An 18,886-nucleotide genomic window follows, 5' to 3' on the forward strand; every position below is an offset into this window, starting at 1 on the left:
GAGAACATCCGCACCGTAACACAACATAAACACAACAGAACAAATACCCAGAACCCCTTTCAGCACTTACTCTTACAGGATGCTATAATATACCCCCTGGTACCCGCCTCCCAACACACACACCCCTCAACCCCGCCTACCTCAACCTCCTCATGCTCTCTCAGGGAGAGCATGTCCCAAATTCCAAGCTGCAGTTTTGGAGGCATGTTAAAAAAAAAAAATGCACTTTGTGACTTCAATAATAAATATGGCAGTACCATGCTGGCATTTTTTTTCCATAATTTGAGTTAATTTCTTTTGGAAAGCCTTGTTACATTGTTTAATGCATCAAGCAGGACATCACAACAAAATTAAGCATAATAATGTGTTAATTCCACGACTGTATTTGTCGGTATCGGTTGATATCGGAATCGGTAATTAAGTGTTGTACAATATTGGAATATCGGATATAGGCAAAAAAGCTGTTATCGGACATCACTATATTTTATGTAAATATAATAAAATACAGCGCTGGCAACAAACGAATAATTGCTAACTGACAATTAGGGTGCTAACCACTTGCTAAGGGCTGTTTGCAAACTGATACCAAGAGGACTTTTCTATGTGTTTTAAGCATTATATCCCAGCATCTTACAGCTTTTGGTACATAATGACATAACTATGCTCGTACATAGGATAGGATAAGTCTTTATTGTCATTGTACAAGTACAACGAAACTTTATTTTCAGCACAAACCTGTTCAAGATTGGACAAACAGACAGTGTACAGGGTTACAGAACAAGAACGCTGATGGGTCGCCATAAGGCGCCCCGTAAAAGATGGGAAAAAGGTCAACGCTGGGGAAGGATGAGTAAAAAAATACAATCCAGACTGGGCTCCTAAGGGGGCCCAGTCTGGAGTGGGAAAAAAACCTCCATGGCAAAGCACATATACATATTACAACATACATCTCGAGATATCTAGCAACAGAGGGAAGGTAGTTCAAAAACATGGTGGTAGGCCTCAGCTCTCAGGCGCTGACCATCCATTCATTACTCCTATGGGATTTCGTCGAGGTTGTTGGGTTGGGGGGGTGGGGTGTGAATGTGTGGTGTATATATATATATTTTTTGTTGCGATCTGCTGCTCAGATCTTCACGTGTTTGTTTTTTCATTCTCAGTCTGACCCGTTTATTTCCTGTTTTTGTCCATCACTATGGTTACACATCAGTCCACCTCTTAGTCCCGCCCCGCACACCTGCTACTAATTTTCACCCTCCTATTTAAGCTCACCTTTTCTGTTTACTCATTCTCGGATCCTAATTTGCCCACGCGCATCAGTGACGACTCTCATCCTTCGTATGTATTTTCTCGCTAGCTCTCACGCTAAGCCACTTTATATTCCAGCTTTCATGCTGAATGTTTTTGTTTACTCTTTTGTGTCCTCGTACCAAGTTTTAGTTTTCCTTGTGTTTTATCCTAGCTTTCACGCTAGCGTCTTTTGTTTACCTTTTTTCTTTACATCAGTGTTTTAGTTCATAGCCTTTTGTTATTAAATAAATACCTTATATCTTACCTTTGCTGTGTTCTGCTTCGACGCATCCACGGGAAAACTACACCGGCATTACCATGCCGAAGAAGAGTCTTCACATTTTTTTCCCCTTGGCCTCAGTCTGCACCCCCACTCCAGGGCCCAGGCTAAGACCGATTTTTTTTATTTTATTTTAATCTTCTATTCTTTTCTTCCCCCCGCCCCCCATGTTTACCTGTATGTCATCTTTTCTGTAAGGGGCGCTGGAAGCCGGCAGACCCGTCAGCGATCCTGTTCTGTCTCCCTGTAACGTTTGTCTGATCTTGAATGGGATTGTGCTGAAAATTGTAATTTTCCTGAAGGAACTCTCCTGACGGAATAAATAAAGTACTATCTAATCTAATTTATGTGGATTTGTATGTGTGTGTGTGTTTAAGCCCATAGTGTGTCTCTGTTCCGTGGCCTTGATGTATTGCAGTCGCTAGTCTAAAGTCAACAACAACAGGTGTTTGTCCATGAAAGACAAAACGGGAATTTGTTGTGTCTTCGCTGCAGTGTCCTTCAGGAGAGTCTCTAAGCCAGGAAAACAATCCAAGTTAGAATGTTTTTTATGCGGGTCAAAATAAAATTAGCTTTTCACTCTAAATTGTCTATGACTGGTCCTCAAAACTGCGGGGTGGACAGTCCGATGTAATCAACAGTTCTTCCCGCATCCTCCAATCATTTGTGGCAGCTTTGGGGTACTTTGAAGACTGCCAGCAACTTCCAATTTGTCGACAAACCAGAGCAACGCTTACTCCATAATTCCGAATAGGTGGATATCTTCACGTCCTCGACAGAAAAGGGTCGCCAGGCACGCGGCCCTCCTTCTTCTCCCAAGAGTCCGCCGTGTGTCCGGCAACAACCGCTTCATCACGACAGCAGGTTCCCCCGAACCCAAGATCTGGTCAATTTTGTTGAGGCCAGTTAAATAGTTCCAATGTTTAGATTTGGAGAGCAGTGCAAAAAGAGGCAACAAGAAAGTTAAGACAAGACAAAACAAAGAAGCAAGCAGGAGAGATAAGGGAGAGGAAAGGGAATCGTCATCCCTCCATGAGTGTTTTGTGTATGTATTTTCTAATATAACAACATGACTGCAAATTGTTAGTTGCTTCTCTTGGACTGCTTTTGTGCATGGACGCACACTCCCTGCGTGGAAATGACTCATTTCTTGAACCGGTCCAGCAATTTTTATTTGTGAAAAATATGTACTCTTTTAAAATATGCACTTAAGATGTGACTTTAAGGTTTTACTACTTACGTATAAAATACTACACGGTCTAGCTCCATCCTATCTTGCAGATTGTATTGTACCATATGTCCCGGCAAGAAATCTGCGTTCAAAAGACTCCGGCTTATTAGTGATTCCTAGAGCCCAAAAAAAGTCTGCGGGCTATAGAGCGTTTTCCGTTCGGGCTCCAGTACTCTGGAATGCCCTCCCGGTAACAGTTCGAGATGCTACCTCAGTAGAAGCATTTAAGTCTCACCTTAAAACTCATCTGTATACTCTAGCCTTTAAATAGACCTCCTTTTTAGACCAGTTGATCTGCCGCTTCTTTTCTTTCTCCTATGTCCCCCCCTCCCTTGTGGAGGGGGTCCGGTCCGATGACCATGGATGAAGTACTGGCTGTCCAGAGTCGAGACCCAGGATGGACCGCTCATCGGGACCCAGGATGGACCGCTCGCCTGTATCGGTTGGGGACACGTTGGGAAGACTATGTCTCCCGGCTGGCCTGGGAACGCCTCGGGATCCCCCAAGAAGAGCTAGACGAAGTGGCTGGGGAAAGGGAAGTCTGGGTTTCCCTGCTTAGGCTGTTGCCCCCGCGACCCGACCTCGGATAAGCGGAAGAAGATGGATTGATGGATGGATGGATGGATGTTTTTTATTTTAAACCTGCAAGTTACTGTAAGTAGGGTGGCTATGCCCCTGCTATTTCTAAACCGCGCTTCTTTTTTTGGATAAATGGCATGTCAGTGTTTTTAGAGAGATTTAAATTTGTGGAAATATTGTGGGATGAATATGGAAAAACAAACAAAATATAAAAAATTATTGTCAATGAAAACTTCCTCCCACCTCCAAAGACATGCACCTGGGGATAGGTTGATTTTTAACACTAAATTGGCCCTAGTGTGTGAATGTTGTCTGTCTATCTGTCATGAGGTGACGACTTGTCCAGGGTGTACCCCGCCTTCCGCCCGATTGTAGCTGAGATAGGCGCCAGCGGCCCCAAAAAAAGGGAATAAGCGGTAGGAAATGGATGGATGGATATTGTCAATGAAAACAAATTCATGACCTCCCTGCAGTACCTCCAAGATCCCACTGGGGGTCGCCAACCCCTGTTGAAGACCTCTGGTTTAGGAGATACTGTCAGCTAATGTAAGGCTCAAATAGTTTTATAATGACCTTCATTTTCAGTTGAGACATTATATCACACACACACGCACACACACACACTCTATCAGAGGCATTATGAAGCTCTGAGCCCAATACTTTGCAGCCAATGATGGAACTGTAGAGTTCATCTGTGCAGCTCCACACATGACATGTGTAGCGGCTGACAGAAGGACATTGTATGGTTATAATAAATAAATACAATGTATACATATTCAGTTCATATTTACATATAAAGTGATGAAAAATATATTTATTTGGTCATTTCATGCAAGTATATGCAAACTTTATTTTTGTTACAAAAGCCATGTCAATTGGAGAGGAACATATTTTTGTTTCCTTTTTGGTCACGTTGTTGGGGGGACAATTAATATGTGACGGAATAAGGGAAGCAGCATGAGACAGCAATATTTGATGGAAGAGGTTAATGGAGTCTCGGCTCGGAAATAAACTTTATTCCTTCGGAGTTTGTGAGGCCAATGAGGTATGATTCTTTGTGATAAGGCGTGTGAAATCAATGTGTTTTCTTTTATTTGATGTCAGACTAATTGTAAGTTGTGTTTTTTCTTATTCATTAGTTCTGAAGGCATTTTCTGCATTTTTTTGGGCTTTTTTTGGGGCATGATTTTGGAGGAGAAGAAATAAATGTCTGTTTCAGAAAAATGGACAATTTAAGCCTTGATTAAGACCTCGGAAAGAGTAACAAGATGCATTAAATACTGTACATCTGCAACAATACCAAGCCAAGGCCATGTTGGTTTCATACCGCTCATATTTAACTCCCCTTGATTAAAAAAAAATTCCCGTTTTCTTTAGGTGTGCTTTTTATATGTTTTTTGTTTTTGTTTTTTTTTATGTATTGAAATTGAGTTAAATTGTTTAAACATGGCGGGTTTACCACCGGGGGATCCTCAGCTAGTGTCCATGATAGTGAATATATATATATATATATATATATATATATATATATATATATATATATATATATATATATATATATGAATATGAATATGTGTATATATATATGAATATGTGTATATATATATATATATATATATATGAATATGTGTATATATGAATATATATATATATATGAATATATATATATATATATATATATATGAATATGTGTATATATATATATGAATATGTGTATATATATATATGAATATGTGTATATATATATATGAATATGTGTATATATGAATATGTGTATATATATATGAATATGTGTATATATGAATATATATATATATATATATATATGAATATGTGTATATATGAATATATATATATATATATATATATATATATATAGGGGCTTCACGGTGGCAGAGGGGTTAGTGCGTCTGCCTCACAATACGAAGGTCCTGCAGTCCTGGGTTCAAATCCAGGCTCGGGATCTTTCTGTGTGGAGTTTGCATGTTCTCCCCGTGACTGCGTGGGTTCCCTCCGGGTACTCCGGCTTCCTCCCACTTCCAAAGACATGCACCTGGGGATAGGTTGATTGGCAACACTAAATTGGCCCTAGTGTGTGAATGTTGTCTGTCTATCTGTGTTGGCCCTGTGATGAGGTGGCGACTTGTCCAGGGTGTACGCCGCCTTCCGCCCAATTGTAGCTGAGATAGGCGCCAGCGCCCCCCGCGACCCCGAAAGGGAATAAGCGGTAGAAAATGGATGGATGGATGGATATATATATGTATATACTATACTATATATATAGTGAATATATATATGCAAACACAAGGACTATTCGACCAGTTTCGGAGGGATTGCCTGGCAGACGTTGACACGAAGGCCGACGTCCAGTTGACTTTTTATCAATCAATCATCCATCCATCTTATTCCGCTTATCCGAGGTCGAGTCGCGGGGGCAGCAGCCTAAGCAGGGAAGCCCAGACTTCCCTCTCCCCAGCCACTTCGTCCAGCTCTGGAGTCTCAAACACGCAGCCCGCGAAACGTTATTTTGCGGCCCGCACCGTGCTGTGAAATTTAGAGTTGGCGCGGCCCGCCAGTTTTATATTTGTATACCCTCGATTTTTCCGGGAGCCTCTCCTAATTTGTGTATGGGGCGGTATAGCTCGGTTGGTAGAGCGGCCGTGCCAGCAACTTGAGAGTTGCAGGTTCGATCCCTGCTTCCGCCATCCTAGTCACTGCTGTTGTGTCCTTGGGCAAGACACTTTACCCACCTGCTCCCAGTGCCACCCACAATGGTTTAAATGTAACTTAGATATTGGTTTTCAATCAATGTTTATTTATATAGCCCCAAATCACAAATGTCTCAAAGGACTGCACAAATCATTACGACTACAACATCCTCGGAAGAACCCACAAAAGGGCAAGGAAAACTCACACCCAGTGGGCAGGGAGAATTCACATCCAGTGGGACGCCAGTGACAATGCTGACTATGAGAAACCTTGGAGAGGACCTCAGATGTGGGCAACCCCCCCCCCCCCCCTCTAGGGGACCGAAAGCAATGGATGTCGAGCGGGTCTAACATGATACTGTGAAAGTTCAATCCATAGTGGCTCCAACACAGCCGCGAGAGTTCAGTTCAAGCGGATCCAAGACAGCAGCGAGAGTCCCGTCCACAGGAGACCATCTCAAGCGGAGGCGGATCAGCAGCGTAGAGATGTCCCCAACCGATACAGGCGAGCGGTCCATCCTGGGTCACTATGTAAAGCGCTTTGAATCACTAGAGAAAAAGCGCTATGTATATATAATTCACTAATTCACAATTCACTTGGTCTACAGCATGGGTGTCAATCTCTGGCCCGCCGTGTAATTTAATTTGGCCCTTGAGGCAATATCAATTCAGCATTAGAGCTGGCCCGCCGGTGTTATACAGCGTCGGTGCCGCTGTAACACCGCATTCACCGCTAATACTCATACTTGCCAACCCTCCTAATTTTCCCGGTAGACTCCCGAAGTTCAGTGCCCCTCCCGAAAATCTCCCGGGGCAACCATTCTCCCGAATTTCTACCAATTTCCACCTGGACAACTATATTGGGGGCGTGCATTTAAGGCACTGCCTTTAGCGTTCTCTACAACCTGTCGTCACGTCCGCTTTTCCTCCATACTAACAGCGTGTCACATAATATTTGTGGCTTTTACACACACACACACACACACACAAGTGAATGCAATGCATACTTGGTCAACAGCCATGCAGGTCACACTGAGGGTGGCCGTGTAAACAACTTTAGCACTGTTACAAATATGCGCCACACTGTGAACCCACGCCAAACAAGAATGACAAACACATTTCAGGTGAACATCCGCACCGTAACACAACAGAACAAATACCCAGAACCCCTTGCAACACTAACTCTTCCGGGAAACTTCCAGCAAACTGACCAATAATTACTGTTTAATTCATGCATTTTCTTTCGCTACTTCAAGGCTTGAATGTTTGGTTCATTCATTATTGTTGTTTTATTTTCAAATGTATTATTAGCCTGTGGAAAAAAAAATGATATTTACCTCAGAAGATTGCAAATAGAAAAAAAGGCATTACATGTTTATTTAAATTTTATTTGATATGCCATTGATATTTTTTTAAATTATTATTATTATTTGAAACTGGATTTTGCATGTCACTAAAGTTATATAAGCCTTGCTTGTTCAATATTTAATGCAAAACTTGTTTGGGTCCCTATTAAAAGGTTAATTTGTTCAACCTTGGCCCGCGGCTTTGTTCCGGTTAAAATGTTGGCCCACTCTGTATTTGAGTTTGACACCCCTGTTATTGTTATTGTTTGTGACTCAGCACTTTTACTATATGCATGTAAACAAACTAATGTTGACCTAAATGTTCCCAGCAGGCATAAGACATTGATTCAATGTTGATTATTCAAACATCTCCTTTAAAACTGACTTTTAAAAAAACCTTGCTAAATAGTTGTATTTTTAAATTGAGACAACGTTGTTGGTTAGGAAATGACCAAAATTCAATAGTCCAGCCAACGTCACAACCTGATATTAAATAATCCATCCATCCATCCATCCATCTATCTTCTTCCATTTATCTGAGGTCGGGTCGCGGGGGCAGCAGCCTAAGCAGGGAAACCCAGACTTCCCTCTCCCCAGCCACTTCGTCTAGCTCTTCTCGGGGGATCCTGAGGCGTTCCCAGGCCAGCCGGGAGACATAGTCTTCCCAACGTGTCCTGGGTCTTCCCCGTGGCCTCCTACCGGTTGGACGTGCCCTAAACACCTCCCTAGGGAGGCGTTCGGGTGGCATCCTGACCAGATGCCCGAACCACCTCATCTGGCTCCTCTCCATGTGGAGGAGCAGCGGCTTTACGTTGAGTTCCTCCCGGATGGCAGAGCTTCTCACCCTATCTCTAAGGGAGAACAAACTCATTTGGGCCGCTTGTACCCGTGATCTTATCCTTTCGGTCATGACCCAAAGCTCATGACCATAGGTGAGGATGGGAACGTAGATCGACCGGTAAATTGAGAGCTTTGCCTTCCGGCTCAGCTCCTTTTTCACCACAACGGATCGGTACAACGTCCGCATTACTGAAGATATAAATTAAACGTCGAAAAGCATGTTGTTTCAACTTTAAGTTTAAGGTTCTCAACGTTATTTTAGACATCCTGGTTTTTTTCATAGATGCATTATCGTGTATGCTTGTTTTATATATTGTTGTTTAATTATTTTGTCTTTTTTTGTTGTTTTACTTGCTGGAGTGGCAGCTGGTTGCATCAGCTCTGCTCTTATAGTGTCTTTAATGTCCTTTGTATTCCTTGAGTTGGCAGCACGGTGGAAAGGGGTTAGTGCATTTGCCTCACAATACGAAGGTCCTGAGCAGTCCTGGGTTCAATCCCGGGCTTGGGATCTTTCCGTGTGGAGTTTACATGTTCTCCCCGTGACTGCGTGAGTTCCCTGGGGATAGGTTGATTGGCAACAATAAATTAGGCCCTATTGTGTGAATGTGAGTTTGAATGTTGTCTGTCTACCTGTGTTGGCCCTGCGATGAGGTGGCGACTTGTCCGCCCAAATGCAGCTGAGATAGGCTCCAGCTACCCTAAAAGGGACAAGCAGTAGAAAATGGATGGATGGATGAATGTATTCTTTGATGTTTCCCTCTTACACACATTTTTATGTGTGCTATGGCTATGAGATTTTTTTCCTTCCTTGGCCTCAGTCTGGAACCCCTCTTCAGACTTAGACTGATTTTTTTATTTTTTTTTAACTCAACCCCCCAGCTTTTACCTGTTTATCCCCTTTTTTGTAAGGGGCGCCAGAACTTGGCAGACCCCGTCAGCGATCCTGTTCTGTCTCCCTTTTTTAATGAATGGGATTGTGCTGAAAATCCTAATTTCCCTTTAGCGGTTTAGCTCAGTTGGTAGAGTGACCGTGCCAGCAACTTGAGGGTTGCAGGTTCAATTCCCGCTTCTGCCAACCTAGTCACTGCCGTTGTGTCCTTGGGCAAGACACTTTACCCACCTGTTTCCAGTCCCACCCACACTGGTTTGATTGTAACTTAGATATTGGGTTTCACTATGTAAAGTGCTTTGAGTCACTAGAGAAAAAGCGCTATATAAATATAATTCACTTCACTTCACTTGAGGATTAATAAAGTACTTCTGATACTCATTATTGTTGAGATGACTTTAATATTGTTTTCTGTCACAATTGTGTCTGTTCAACAGAACTCGGTTATTGTACTTTTCATGGACAAAGTGTCCGCCACTACAGACTGATCTAAAGTGTCCCTTTTTGTCTCTTCCTGTGCCTCAGAGCAATGACATGCTGGAGCTCCAGAGGAGCAGGATGCGGGAGGAGATCAAGGAGTATAAATTCCGAGAGACCCGTCTGCTCCAGGATTACACGGAGCTGGAGGAAGAGAACATCACCTTGCAGAAACTGGTCTCTACGCTCAAGCAGAGCCAGGTCAGTGCTGAGGCCATGTAATACCTGAATGAAGGATTTGACTCCAAATATACTACATATGGATTATGTCCAGTACGTCTCTCGTGCTCAACTTTAATATAAAAGGCAATGCACACGTTTTTATTTGAAAATTGCCCACTTTTTTTCGATACCAATTATCACAATCACATTTGTATGGCCCTGTATAGTTCCAGGATTTGTATGCGATCCCAGTGTTTATTATTCTACTGTTGTTGTGCGCATATTTTGCTTCCAGTCAGTGTTTTTGAGGATTTTTATAAGCTCAATATTTTGTCATCTTCATCACTTTTCATTCAAGGATGACGCATGAAGATGGACGGACTAAATGAGCAGGCCTCACCGCACATTACAGTCCGGATCTGATGCTACGTACAAACCCCGTTCCCATATGAGTTGGGAAATTGTGTTAGATGTAAATATAAACAGAATACAATGATTTGCAAATCATTTTCAACCCATATTCAGTTGAATATGCTACAAAGACAACATATTTGATGTTCAAACTGATGAACATTTTTTTTTTTTGCAAATAATCATTAACTTAAGAATCTGATGCCGGCAACACGTGACAAAGAAGTTGGGAAAGGTGGCAATAAGTACTGATAAAGTTGAGTAATGCTCATCAAACACTTATCTGGAACATCCCACAGGTGTGCAGGCTAATTGGGAACAGGTGGGTGCCATGATTGGGTATAAAAGCAGCTTCCATGTAATGCTAAGTAATTCACAAACAAGGATGGGGTGAGGGTCACCAATTAGTAAGCAAATTGTCGAACAGTTTTAGAACAACACATCTCAACGAGCTGTTGCAAGGAATTTAGGGATTTTACCATCTACGGTCTGTAAAATCATCAAAAGGTTCAGAGAATCTGGAGAAATCACTGCACGTAAGCGATGATATTACGGACCTTTGATCCCTCAGGCGGTACTGCATCAAAAACCCACATCAGTGTGTAAAGGATATCACCACATGGGCTCAGGAACACTTCATAAAACCACTGTCAGTAACTACAGTTGGTCGCTTCATCTGTAAGTGCAAGTTAAAACTCTACTATGACTTTTCCAAGATTTGACAACCAAATAATAAAACAAGGCGACACGGTAAAGAATCTGGGTATTATCTTCGACCCAACTCTCTCCTTTGAGTCACACATTAAAAGCGTTACTAAAACGGCCTTCTTTCATCTCCGTAATATCGCTAAAATTCGCTCCATTCTGTCCACTAAAGACGCCGAGATCATTATCCATGCGTTTGTTACGTCTCGTCTCGATTACTGTAACGTATTATTTTCGGGTCTCCCCATGTCTAGCATTAAAAGATTACAGTTGGTACAAAATGCGGCTGCTAGACTTTTGACAAGAACAAGAAAGTTTGATCACATTACGCCTGTACTGTATATACCTTTATATACATATATACATACATATATACCTGTACTGTATATACCTTTATATACATATATACATACATATATACCTGTACTGTATATACCTTTATATACATATATACATACATATATACCTATACTGGCTCACCTGCACTGGCTTCCTGTGCACTTAAGATGTGACTTTAAGGTTTTACTACTTACGTATAAAATACTACACGGTCTAGCTCCAGCCTATCTTGCCGATTGTATTGTACCATATGTCCCGGCAAGAAATCTGCGTTCAAAGGACTCCGGCTTATTAGTGATTCCTAGAGCCCCAAAAAAAGTCTGCGGGCTATTGAGCGTTTTCATTTCGGGCTCCAGTACTCTGGAATGCCCTCCCGGTAACAGTTCGAGATGCCACCTCAGTAGGAGCATTTAAGTCTCACCTTAAAACTCATTTGTATACTCTAGCCTTTAAATAGACCTCCTTTTTAGACCAGTTGATCTGCCGTTTCTTTTCTTTTTCTCCTATGTCCCACTCTCCCTTGTGAAGGGGGTCCGGTCCGATCCGGTGGCCATGTACTGCTTGCCTGTGTATCGGCTGGGGACATCTCTGCGCTGCTGATCCGCCTCCGCTTGGGATGGTTTCCTGCTGGCTCCGCTGTGAACGGGACTCTCGCTGCTGTGTTGGATCCGCTTTGGACTGGACTCTCGCGACTGTGTTGGATCCATTGTGGATTGAACTTTCACAGTATCATGTTAGACCCGCTCGACATCCATTGCTTTCCTCCTCTCCAAGGTTCTCATAGTCATCATTGTCACCGACGTCCCACTGGGTCATTATTGTCACCGATGTCCCACTGGGTGTGAGTTTTCCTTGCCCTTATGTGGGCCTACCGAGGATGTCGTGGTGGTTTGTGCAGCCCTTTGAGACACCAGTGATTTAGGGCTATATAAGTAAACATTGATTGATTGATTGAGAGAATCTGGAGAAATCACTGCACGTAAGCGATGATATTACGGACCTTTGACCCTTCAGGCGGTACCGCATCAAAAACCCACATCAGTGTGTAAAGGATATCACCACATGGGCTCATGAACACCTCATAAAACCACTGTCAGTAACTACAGTTGGTCGCTTCATCTGTAAGTGCAAGTTAAAACTCTACTATGCAAAGCAAAACCCATTTATCAACAACACCCTGGACTGATGCAAAGTGGAAAAGTGTTTTGTGGTCTGACGAGTCCACATTTCAAATTATATTTGGAAACAGAGGACGTGGTGTCCTCCAGAACAAAGAGGAAAAAAAAAAGTTTGAGTTTGAACATCAAATATCTTGTCTTTGTAGTGCATTTAATTGGATATGGGTTGAAAAGGATTTGCAAATCATTGTATTCTGTTTATATTTACATCTAACACAATTCCCCAACTCATATGGAAACGGGGTTAGTATGACTGCAGTGAGTACATGTGGATACATTGGCTTTAAAGTTTGCAGCTTTTTAAAGGTGACTGTGGATGTTATTTCTAAAGGGCCTTCCTCTTTATTAATCCACATATAATAAATGAATCCTACTCTGCGTAAATTAATTAACTGCATCCAATTAACGGCAATAAACCAGGGTATAATGTACAGTATTATTTTTCGTGACCAGAAGTATATTTTGCTATAGGAGCCTGAGTGTGTGCATGAAATACAGAAACAACAAAAATGTAGTTCAATTTCATTCATAAAGAGAGATTGAGAAATATTATTATGTTAATTTTTCACCAGTTATGTAAAGATTTGTAAATATGTATGAACAATAAACAAAAACAATACTATGGCAACTACAAGTCAGTTCGATCCAATGTGTTCATATTGTGTGTATAAATAGTCATGTGTTTATGTTCCAGATAAGTTAATGTATGAAAATGTGAAAAAAATAGTGGAAAGAAAAGTGTTTAATATATCCTACTGCAGTGAAGCTGCTTCGGCATTAATTGAATATGTTCACAAAACCCAATAAATTGGCAAAAACGATGAAAAACTGTTTTTTAGACTTTACATCTTTGGGGAAAACGTTTGGCTACAATACAAACTTGAATAGTACGGTTGTTTTTAGAAATATGTCATTTTCAAAGCAATGCTAAATTAGTTAGCTTGATAAGATTGGAATGGATGTGGAAGCTGTGCTGCTACGCTAAATTAAAATGATTACAAAGAACATGTTGACTCTGAATAAAAGTTCAGTTAATTTATTTTAAAAAATCAAACAAAGGAATAGAATATAAATCAATCAACATTACATTAAAGTAAAATATGAATGAAAAAGAGCAGAATTAATTAAAAAAGTCATATCTGACTCCTATATTCACAAATTCAACAATTGACTTTCAATGTTGGCGACGACAAAGCCATATTTTCTTTTTACAAAAATTAAACCAATAAGAAACAAAAAATTCTACAGTTGTATGTTTTCATCATGATTATTATTTTTTTTTTTACATTACTGTATTTTTCGGACTATAAGTCACAGTTTTTTTCATAGTGTGGCCAGGGGGTGCGACTTATACTCAGGAGCGACTTATGTGTGAAATTATTAACACATTACCGTAAAATATCAAATAATATTATTTAGCTCATTCACGTAAGAGACTAGACGTATAAGATTTCATGGGATTTATGGATTAGGAGTGACAGATTGTTTGGTAGAGGTATAGCATGTTCTATATGTTATGGTTATTTGAATGACTCTTACTATAATATCAATCAATCAATCAATTAATGTTTATTTATATAGCCCCAAATCACAAATGTCTCAAAGGACTGCACAAATCATTACGACTACAACATCCTCGGAAGAACCCACAAAAGGGCAAGGAAAACTCACACCCAGTGGGCAGGGAGAATTCACATCTAGTGGGGCGCCAGTGACAATGCTGACTATGAGAAACCTTGGAGAGGACCTCAGAAGTGGGCAACCCCCCCCCCCTAGGGGACCGAAAGCAATGGATGTCGAGCGGGTCTAACATGATACTGTGAAAGTTCAATCCATAGTGGCTCCAACACAGTCGCGAGAGTTGAGTTCAAAGCGGATCCAAGACAGCGGCGAGAGTCCCGTCCACAGGAAACCATCTCAAGCGGAGTCGGATCAGCAGCGTAGAGATGTCCCCAACCGATACAGGCGAGCGGTCCATCCTGGGTCTCGACTCTGGACAGCCAGTACTTCATCCATGGTCATCGGACCGGACCCCCTCCCTTGTGGACATAGGAGAAAAAGAAAAGAAGCGGCAGATCAACTGGTCTAAAAAGGAGGTATATTTAAAGGCTAGAGTATACAGATGACATATGTTAGGTTAACATAGCAGGCACCTTCTCAGTTGGTTATTTATGCCTCATATAACGTACACTTATTCAGCCTGTTGTTCACTATTCTTTATTTATTTTAAATTGCCTTTCAAATGTCTATTCTTGGTGTTGGGTTTTATCAAATGAATTTTCCCCCAAAAAGGTGACTTATACTCCATTTTCGGCAGGTGCGACTTAAACTCCGGAACGACTTACACTACGAAAAATACGGTACATTTACCGTATTTTTCCTATTATAAATCGCTCCGGAGTATAAATCGCATCGGCCGAAAATGCATAACAAAGGAGAAAAACATATAAGTTTCCCCCAAAAATTGGGAGTTATACTCCAGTGCGACTTATATATGTTTTTTTTTCTTCTTTAGTATGCATTTTCGGCAGGTGCGACTTATACTCTGGAACGACCTATACTCCAAAAAATACGGTACATTTACCGTTTTTTTCGGATTATAAATCGCTCCGGAGTACAAATCGCATCGGCCGAAAATGCATAATAAAGGATTAAAAAATAGAAGTCATACTAGAGTATAAGTCGCATTCATGGGAGAAATTTATCATCTAAAATCCAACACCAAGAATAGACATTTGATAGGAAATTTAAAATAAATAAAGAATAGTGAACAACAGGCTGAATAAGTGTACGTTATATGAGGCGTAAATAAGCAACTGCTATGTTAACCTAACATATTATGGTAAGAGTCATTCAAATAACTATAACATATAGAACATGCTATACCTTTACCAAACTATCTCTCACTCCTAATCCATAAATCCCATGAAATCTTATACGTCTAGTCTCTTATGTGAATCAGCTAAATAATCCATCCATCCATCCATCCATCATCTTCCGCTTATCCGAGGTCGGGTCGCGGGGGCAGCAGCCTAAGTAGGGAAGCCCAGACTTCCCTCTCCCCAGCCACTTCGTCTAGCTCTTCCCGGGGGATCCCGAGGCGTTCCCAGGCCAGCCGGGAGACATAGTCTTCCCAACGTGTCCTGGGTCTTCCCCGTGGCCTCCTACCGGTTGGACGTGCCCTAAACACCTCCCTCGGGAGGCATTCGGGTGGCATCCTGACCAGATGCCCGAACCACCTCATCTGGCTCCTCTCGATGTGGAGGAGCAGCGGCTTTACGTTGAGCTCCTCCCGGATGGCAGAGCTTCTCACCCTATCTCTAAGGGAGAGCCCCGCCACACGGCGGAGGAAACTCATTTCGGCCGCTTGTACCCGTGATCTTATCCTTTCGGTCATGACCCAAAGCTCATGACCATAGGTGAGGATGGGAACGTAGATCGACCGGTAAATTGAGAGCTTTGCCTTCCGGCTCAGCTCCTTCTTTACCACAACGGATCGGTACAACGTCCGCATTACTGAAGACGCCGCACCGATCCGCCTGTCGATCTCACGATCCACTCTTCCCTCACTCGTGAACAAGACTCCTAGGTACTTGAACTCCTCCACTTGGGGCAGGGTCTCCTCCCCAACCCGGAGATGGCATTCCACACTTTTCCGGGCGAGAACCATGGACTCGGACTTGGAGGTGCTGATTCTCATTCCGGTCGCTTCACACTTGGCTAAATAATATTATTTGATATTTTACGGTAATGCGTTAATAATTTCACACACAAGTCGCTTCTGAGTATAAGTCGCACCCCCGGCCAAACTATGAAAAACTGCGACTTATAGTCCGAAAAATTTGGTACTTTAAAAATATCTAACATTGCAGCAATATAAACAACACAAACATTGTCATGGAAATAAAAACATACAAGAGAACTGAAAAATATAGATCTTATTCCATACTGATGTAACCCTTGGTATCGCTACTATCGATATTTGGATCGACCTGCACACCCTGAGTATAGATAAGCTGCACTGCATCATACTGAGACTTTGTAATATTTCGACACTGGTGTGGCCAAATTAGGGAACCAAAAACTCTATTCAGTATGATAGTGTGCGATTCTACACTGTAGTCAAGAAGTCCAACTCTCTGTACAGTACAGAGCATTATTATTATTAGGGCTGCGAATCTTTGGGTGTCCCACGATTCGAATCAATATCGATTCTTGGGGTCGCGATTCGATTACAAATCGATTTTTTTCCATTCAACGCGATTCTCGATTCAGAAACAATATTTTTCCGACTCAAAACGATTCTGTATTCATTCAATACATAGGATTTCAGCAGGATCTACTCCAGTCTGCTGACATGCTAGCAGAGTAGTAGATTATTTAAAAAAAAAAAGTTTTTTATAATTGTAAAGGACAATGTTTTATCAACTGATTGCAATAATGTAAATTTGTTTTAACTATTAAACGAACCAAAAATATGACTTATTTTATCTTTGTGAAAACATTGGACACAGTGTGTTGTCAAGCTTATGAGATGCCATGCAAGTGTAAGCCACTGTGACACTATTGTTCTTTTTTTTAAATTTTCATACATGTCTAATGATAATGTCAATGAGGGATTTTTAATCACTGCTATGCTGAACCCTGCCGAGAATATAGAGCTGGTCCACAGTTCCACGACCAGGACGAAAACCACACTGTTCCTCCTGAATCCGAGGTTCGACTATCCGACGTAGCCTCCTCTCCAGTACACCTGAATAAACCTTACCGGGAAGGCTGAGGATCCCACGATAGTTGGAACACACCCTCCGGTCCCCCTTCTTAAAGAGAGGAACCACCACCCCGGTCTGCCAGTCCAGAGGTACCGCCCCCGATGTCCACGCGATGCTGCAAAGTCTTGTCAACCAAGACAGCCCCACAGCATCCAGAGCCTTAAGGAACTCCGGGCGGGTCTCGTCCACCCCTGGGGCCTTGCCACCGAGGAGCTTTGTAACTACCTCAGCGACCTCAGCCCCAGAAATAGGAGAGTCCACCACAGATTCCCCAAGCACTGCTTCCTCATAGGAAGATGTGTTGGTGGGATTGAGGAGGTCTTCGAAGTATTCCTTCCACCTATCCACAACATCCGCAGTTGAGGTCAGCAGAACACCATCCGCACCATACACGGTGTTGATAGTGCACTGCTTCCCCTTCCTGAGGCGGCGGACGGTGGTCCAGAATCGCTTCGAAGCCGTCCGGAAGTCGTTTTCCATGGCTTCCCCAAACTCCTCCCATGTCCAAGTTTTTGCCTCCGCAACCGCTGAAGCTGCACACCGCTTGGCCTGTCGGTACCTGTCCACTGCCTCCGGAGTCCTATGAGCCAAAAGGACCCGATAGTACTCCTTCTTCAGCTTGACGGCATCCCTCATCGACTGTGTCCCTCGGGAAGTCCTGTGGGGAGTGCTCAGAGAGTATGGGGTATCGGACTGTCTTATTGTGGCGGTCCGCTCCCTGTATGATCAGTGCCAGAGCTTGGTCCGCATTGCCGGCAGTAAGTCGAACACATTTCCAGTGAGGGTTGGACTCCGCCAAGGCTGTCCTTTGTCACCCATTCTGTTCATAACTTTTATGGACAGAATTTCTAGGCGCATTCAAGGCGTTGAGGGGTTCCGGTTTGGTGACCGCAGGATTAGGTCTCTGCTTTTTGCAGATGATGTGGTCCTGATGGCTTCATCTGGCCGGGATCTTCAGCTCTCGCTGGATCGGTTCGCAGCCGAGTGTGAAGCGACCGGAATGAGAATCAGCACCTCCAAGTCCGAGTCCATGGTTCTCGCCCGGAAAAGGGTGCAATGCCATATCCGGGTTGGGGAGGAGACCCTGCGCCAAGTGGAGGAGTTCAAATACCTAGGAGTCTTGTTCACGAGTGGGGGAAGAGTGGATTGTGAGATCGACAGGCGGATCGGTGCGGCGTCTTCAGTAATGCGGATGTTGTACCGATCCGTTGTGGTGAAAAAGGAGCTGAGCCGGAAGGCAAAGCTCTCAATTTACCGGTCGATCTACGTTCCCATCCTCACCTATGGTCATGAGCTTTGGGTCATGACCGAAAGGATAAGATCACGGGTATAAGCGGCCCAAATGAGTTTCCTCCGCCGTGTGGCGGGTCTCTCCCTTAGAGGTAGGGTGAGAAGCTCTGCCATCTGGGAGGAACTCAAAGTAAAGCTGCTGCTCCTCCACATCGAGAGGAGCCAGATGAGGTGGTTCGGGCATCTGGTCAGGATGCCACCCGAACGCCTCCCTAGGGAGGTGTTTAGGGCACGTCCAACCGGTAGGAGGCCACGGGGAAGACCCAGGACACGTTGGGAAGACTATGTCTCCCGGCTGGCCTGGGAACGCCTCGGGATCCCCCGGGAAGAGCTAGACGAAGTGGCTGGGGAGAGGGAAGTCTGGGTTTCCCTGCTTAGGCTGTTGCCCC

The 18,886-nt window shown here is 43.0% G+C and overlaps 1 protein-coding gene across 6 annotated transcripts in view; it reads left to right on the plus strand.

The window, feature by feature from the left end:
• Positions 1-18,886, plus strand: part of bicd1a (bicaudal D homolog 1a) — a 127,202-nt gene that overhangs the window by 75,582 nt on the left and 32,734 nt on the right. For 5 of the 6 annotated variants that reach the window (XM_061917944.1, XM_061917945.1, XM_061917947.1 and 2 more), the window contains exon 4: positions 9,689-9,841. In XM_061917944.1, coding sequence (XP_061773928.1) covers positions 9,689-9,841 — 153 coding nt within the window. Of the gene's footprint in view, positions 1-4,298; positions 4,426-9,688; positions 9,842-18,886 lie in introns of those variants that run through there. The other variant, XM_061917949.1, reaches the window with a different exon arrangement.

This window comes from Nerophis ophidion, linkage group LG12 (assembly GCF_033978795.1).
Source record: "Nerophis ophidion isolate RoL-2023_Sa linkage group LG12, RoL_Noph_v1.0, whole genome shotgun sequence".
Taxonomy (NCBI): Eukaryota; Metazoa; Chordata; class Actinopteri; order Syngnathiformes; family Syngnathidae; genus Nerophis; species Nerophis ophidion.